The sequence below is a fragment of the Lipophrys pholis genome (genome assembly GCF_963383615.2).
Source record: "Lipophrys pholis genome assembly, contig: SCAFFOLD_124, whole genome shotgun sequence".
Taxonomy (NCBI): Eukaryota; Metazoa; Chordata; class Actinopteri; order Blenniiformes; family Blenniidae; genus Lipophrys; species Lipophrys pholis.
In genome coordinates, this window is record NW_028292095.1 from 1 (window position 1) to 5300 (window position 5300).

A 5300-nucleotide genomic window follows, 5' to 3' on the forward strand; every position below is an offset into this window, starting at 1 on the left:
ATTTCAGTTTATATTTATTTAAAATGAATTTTAAAATGCAGAATGTTCTCATCTTAATAAAAACAAACTGCGTTTCCCTGCAGAGACCTGAGGTTCATCGAGGTCGTGGAAAACGTGTGTCAGCGGCTGCTGGAGTACAACCTGCACAAGGAGAGGAGCGGCAGCAACCGCTTCGCCAAGGTGTGTGTGTGTGTGTGTGTGTGTGTGTGTGTGTGTGTGTGTGTGTGTGTGTGTGTGTGTGTGTGTGTGTGTGTGTGTGTGTGTGTGTGTGTGTGTGTGTGTGTGTGTGTGTGTGTGTGTGTGTGTGTGTGTGTGTGTGTGTGTGTGCACTTAGTAAGTAGTTTTTTTTAATCCTGTATCAAGAAGTAACCAGGAGGAAATTAATGAGTTACCGACAACAAACGCGACACAAGTTGCAACGTTAGTTAAAGTTAGTTAAAGTTAAAGTTAGTTAGTTAAAGTTAGTTAGTTAAAGTTAGTTATGGTGTAAATCTAATGGGTACGACGTCAAAACACAAGTTGTGATGCAAAAACAAGAAGACAAAAATAAAAGCATGACGCAAAAAACTAAAATTATGACACAAATCTAACAAGCGTGATGCAAAAATAAAAGTTACCAGGAAATAAAGTAAAGTTACAGCATAGAAACACAAGTTACAAACACAAAATTCACAATGCCAACAAAAGTTATGCATTTTAAAGTTACAATGCAAAAAGAAAAGTTGTAACGCAAAAACAGTTATGACCAAAAAGAAAAGTCACAACGCCGAAAAGAAAAGTCACAACGCTAAAAAAGAAAAGTCACAACGCTAAAAAGAAAAGTCACAACGCCGAAAAGTCACAACACTAAAAAGAAAAGTCACAACGCCGAAAAGTCACAACACTAAAAAGAAAAGTCACCGCGCCAAAGAGAAAAGTCACAACGCCAAAAATAAAAGTCACAACGCCGAAAAGTCACAACACTAAAAAGAAAAGTCACCGCGCCAAAAAGAAAAGTCACAACGCCCAAAAGAAAAGTCACAACGTCAAAAAGAAAAGTCACAACACTAAAGAGAAAAGTCACCGCGCTAAAGAGAAAAGTCACAACGCCGAAAAGAAAAGTCACAACGCCGATAAGAAAAGTCACAACACTAAAGAGAAAAGTCACAACACTAAAGAGAAAAGTCACAACGCCAAAAAGAAAAGTCACAACGCCAAAAAGAAAAGTCACAACGCCAAAAAGAAAAGTCACGACACTAAAAAGAAAAGTCACAACGCCGAAAAGAAAAGTCACAACGCCGAAAAGAAAAGTCACAACGTCGAAAAGAAAAGTCACAACACTAAAGAGAAGTCACAACGCCAAAAAGAAAAGTCACAACGCCAAAAAGAAAAGTCACAACACTAAAGAGAAAAGTCACAACGCCAAAAAGAAAAGTCACAACACTAAAAAGAAAAGTCACAACGCCAAAAAAGAAAAGTCACAACGCCGAAAAGAAAAGTCGCAACGTCAAAAAGAAAAGTCACAACACTAAAGAGAAAAGTCACCGTGCTAAAGAGAAAAGTCACAACGCCGAGAAAAGTCACAACGCCGAGAAAAGTCACAACGCCGAAAAGAAAAGTCGCAACGTCAAAAAGAAAAGTCACTGCGCTAAAGAGAAAAGTCACCGCGCTAAAGAGAAAAGTCACAACGCCGAAAAGAAAAGTCACAACACTAAAAAGAAAAGTCACCGCGCTAAAGTGAAAAGTCACAACGCCAAAAAGAAAAGTCACAACGCCAAAACGAAAGTCACAACGTCAAAAAGAAAAGTCACAACGCTAAAGACAAAAGTCACAACGCTAACATAAAAATATGGGGAAAAGTTACAGTACAATATCAAAAGTTGTAACGTAATAAAAGTTACGACCAAAAACAAAAGTCACGTCGACACTAAAGTTCCAAAGCAAAGAAATAAATAAAAAAGCTACGAGACGTTAGGAGCCAGAACAACGTGATGCTTTTAATAAGTTACGATGTAAAAACACACAAACTGACACAACAGAGTGACGACACAAGTCCAGCGGTGAAAACACAATTACACAAGTTGTGTCTGAAGGCAAAACGATCAGTCCAACGAGACACGAGACACAGAACAGGTGTTAGGACTGGAACCCAAAGCCGGCGCCGTTGTGGATGAGCGGGTGTTGTGTGTCCCTCAGGGCATGTCGGAGACGTTCTCCACGCTCCACGGTCTCGTCAACAAAGGCGTCAACGTCGTCATGGACATCCCCTACGAACTCTGGAACGAGACGTCGGCCGAAGTCGCCGAGCTGAAGAAACAGGTGAGACGAGGAGACGGAGACGCTACGTCACTGCTGGACCACGGCCACTCAGTGTGTGTGTGTGTGTGTGTGTGTGTGTGTGTGTGTGTGTGTGTGTACACCAGTGTGACGTGATGGTGGAGCAGTATGAGGACGTGATTGAGGACTGGTACCGAGGGAGCCAGGAGGAGGATCTGACCACCTACCTGTGTGAGAAACACGTTCTGAAAGGACGAGACCAAGGTAACACACACACACACACACACACACACACACACACACACACACACACACACACACACACACACACACACACACACACACACACACACTTTTTTACAGGAACAAGTACTAACCTTTAGCTACTTACTGATACCAAGTACCGATACCAGTACTAACCTTTAGCTACTTGCCGATACCAGTACTAACCTTTAGCTACTTCCCGATACCAAGTACCGATACCAGTACTAACCTTTAGCTACTTACCGATACCAGTACTAACCTTTAGCTACTTGCCGATACCAAGTACCGATACCAGTACTAACCTTTATTTACTTGTCAATACCAAATACATATACCAGTACTAACCTTTATTTACTTGTCAATACCGATACCAGTACTAACCTTTATTTAACTTGTCAATACCGATACCAGTACTAACCTTATTTATTTGTCAATACCAAGTACCGATACCAGTACTAACTTTTAGCTACTTGCTGATACCACGCGCCGATACCAGTACTGACCTTTATTTACTTGTGAATACCAAATACCGATACCAGTACTAACCTTTATTTACTTGTCAATACCGATACCAATACTAACCTTTATTTACTTGTCAATACCGATACCAATACTAACCTTTAGCTATTTGCCGATACCGAGTACCTTTAGCTACCTAATCTTTGTCCACGGTGCAGTATCGGACCTGACACTGGTATCGGTATCCTTTACACATACTTCTACGTACATACAAACAAATGTTGTTGTGTATGTAAACATTCAAACACAAACATCCTGTCGTCTCCGTCCAGCCTGCCTGAGCGAGGCCTGGGCCGGCAGGAGGAAGGGTGACCAGGGCGCCATCGCAGAGGACAAGAAGAAGAAGAAGAAGAAAAAGAAGAAGGGAGGGAAGAAGGAGGGGGGAGACGGCAGCTCGGAGGAGAGAAGGCTGCCAAGAAGAAGAAGGAGAAGAAGGTGAAGAAGAAGAAGAAGAAGCGGGCGGAGGGCGGGGCCTCGTCGGAGGAGGACGTCCAGCCTCCGTCGCCTCTGGCCGGACAGAAGACGGAGCTGTGAGGACTCTGGAGCCTCGTTTCCACGGCAACGGCAGGCAGAAGCACTGAAAACAATGTAGTTGGCATGTTGGTCCACTAGAGGGTGCTGTTGCTTTTGTAATGAAACCGCACACACATGCAGCAGAGAACAGTCGGTTCCATCATCAACCATGTTTGGACATTCTAGTGGACAGACCACCAAGTTGGATTGTTATTACGGTGGCTTTCAAAATAAAAGCACCAATTCCCAGGAGAATGTGAACTGGGAGTCACGACACCACGGAGGAAACTTTGTTCTGATTGGCTCTACTGAGCATGTGCAGAACTCCGATTTACGACAACATGGTCACATGACCAGGACGAGGAACAGGGTTTCAGAAAGTTGCGTTTGCCCCCCCCCCCCCCCCCCCCCCCCCCCCCCGTTTCCATGGAAACGGGACGTTTGCAGAAAACTTGCGTTTTAGTTTTTTCAAAAAGTTTCCATGGAAACGAGGTCAGGTTGTTTTCAAAAAGTTGCTTCATCCCCCATTTCCATGCAGACAGAAAATTAAAAAAAAAAAAGTTCTAGAGTTGGGGTGTTTTCAAAAAGTTGCATTTTCACTCATTTCTATAGACGAGATATTTAAAAAAAATTTTTTTTAAACATTTTCCCCGTTTCCATGGGAACGGGAGTCAGAGCATTTCCAGAAAACTTGCACTTTCCTCCATTTTCAAAAACTTTCCTTCCCCCCCCCGTTTTCATGTTAACAGTCAGAGCGCTTTCAAAAAGTTGCATTTTCTTCCATTTCCATGGAGACTCAACTGAGCTTTATTTCTAGAGCACTTTACAACAACACAGTTGGCCAAAGTGCCGGACACAGACAGGAGCAGTTTTAAAAAAAATAGATACGGTGTCTGTGTTTTCAAAAAGTTGCATTACCTCCCATTTCCATGGAGACGGGAGTCGGAGTTTTTTTTTAAAAAAAGTTGTATTTTCCTGCGGTTCATTGGAGACGCAGTTTGAACTTCTTCCAACAAGTCCCCCCGTCCCCCCCCCCCCCTTCCTTTGGGGGAGCCGTTTCCAAAAAGTTGTGTTTTCAGTGGCACCGTTGCCGTGGAAACGGAAACCCCACCCCCCCCCCGGGACAAAACGCTGTGAAAGTCTAGGGTTTGCTGTGAGGCGTTGCCGTGGTAACGGCGCCCTCAGACTCCTGGTCCAAATGTTCCGCGCAAGTTTTTAACAGAAACAAACCTCCGCATGTTTTAGAAAATATTTTTTTTTAAAAAAAGCCGTTTCCTTTTGACCGAAAGGAGAATTTACTAGAATCAACGTCAACATTTAAAATAGAAATAATAAAAAAAGTTCCTTTTTCTTCCAGTTGAATTTATTCAGTGAAAAGTTTATTTAATAAAAGTGAATTTAAATGAGATTATTTGAACCGATGAAGTGATGAAGAGGAGGAAGAAGAAAGGATCAATAAACGACAAGAAAATATCACTTTTCTGCCCGAAATGAAGAGAAGAACTCAATTTGTTCTGTATTTATTATAACGTGAACTAAACTCTTGTTATAAAAGTCTCTACTTTTTTCTTTAAATTTATTTTTGACTCTTTTCTTTCTCTCTTTCTTCTTTCTCTCTTTCTTCTTTCTCTCTTTCTTTTCACTCTTCTTCGTTAAAGAAAACGACGACTCGTCGTTTCTCCAACCTTCTTCCTGCTGTTTTTTTTTTCAACCTTCCCGAGGTTCTGTTGAACGTTGAGCCACTTTTT

General features: G+C 42.1%; 1 protein-coding gene across 1 annotated transcript; it reads left to right on the forward strand.

Annotated features, from left to right (window-relative positions):
• Positions 1-83: 83 nt before the first annotated feature.
• On the forward strand, positions 84-3722 carry LOC308128187 (protein canopy homolog 3-like; the record flags this gene model as incomplete). Its single annotated transcript, XM_080493896.1, is given in 5 exon segments — positions 84-180; positions 2176-2298; positions 2403-2520; positions 3312-3428; positions 3431-3722. Coding segments are annotated over 5 exon segments (598 nt in total), but the record flags the coding sequence as incomplete, so codon positions are not given.
• Between the last annotated feature and the right edge of the window lie 1578 nt (positions 3723-5300).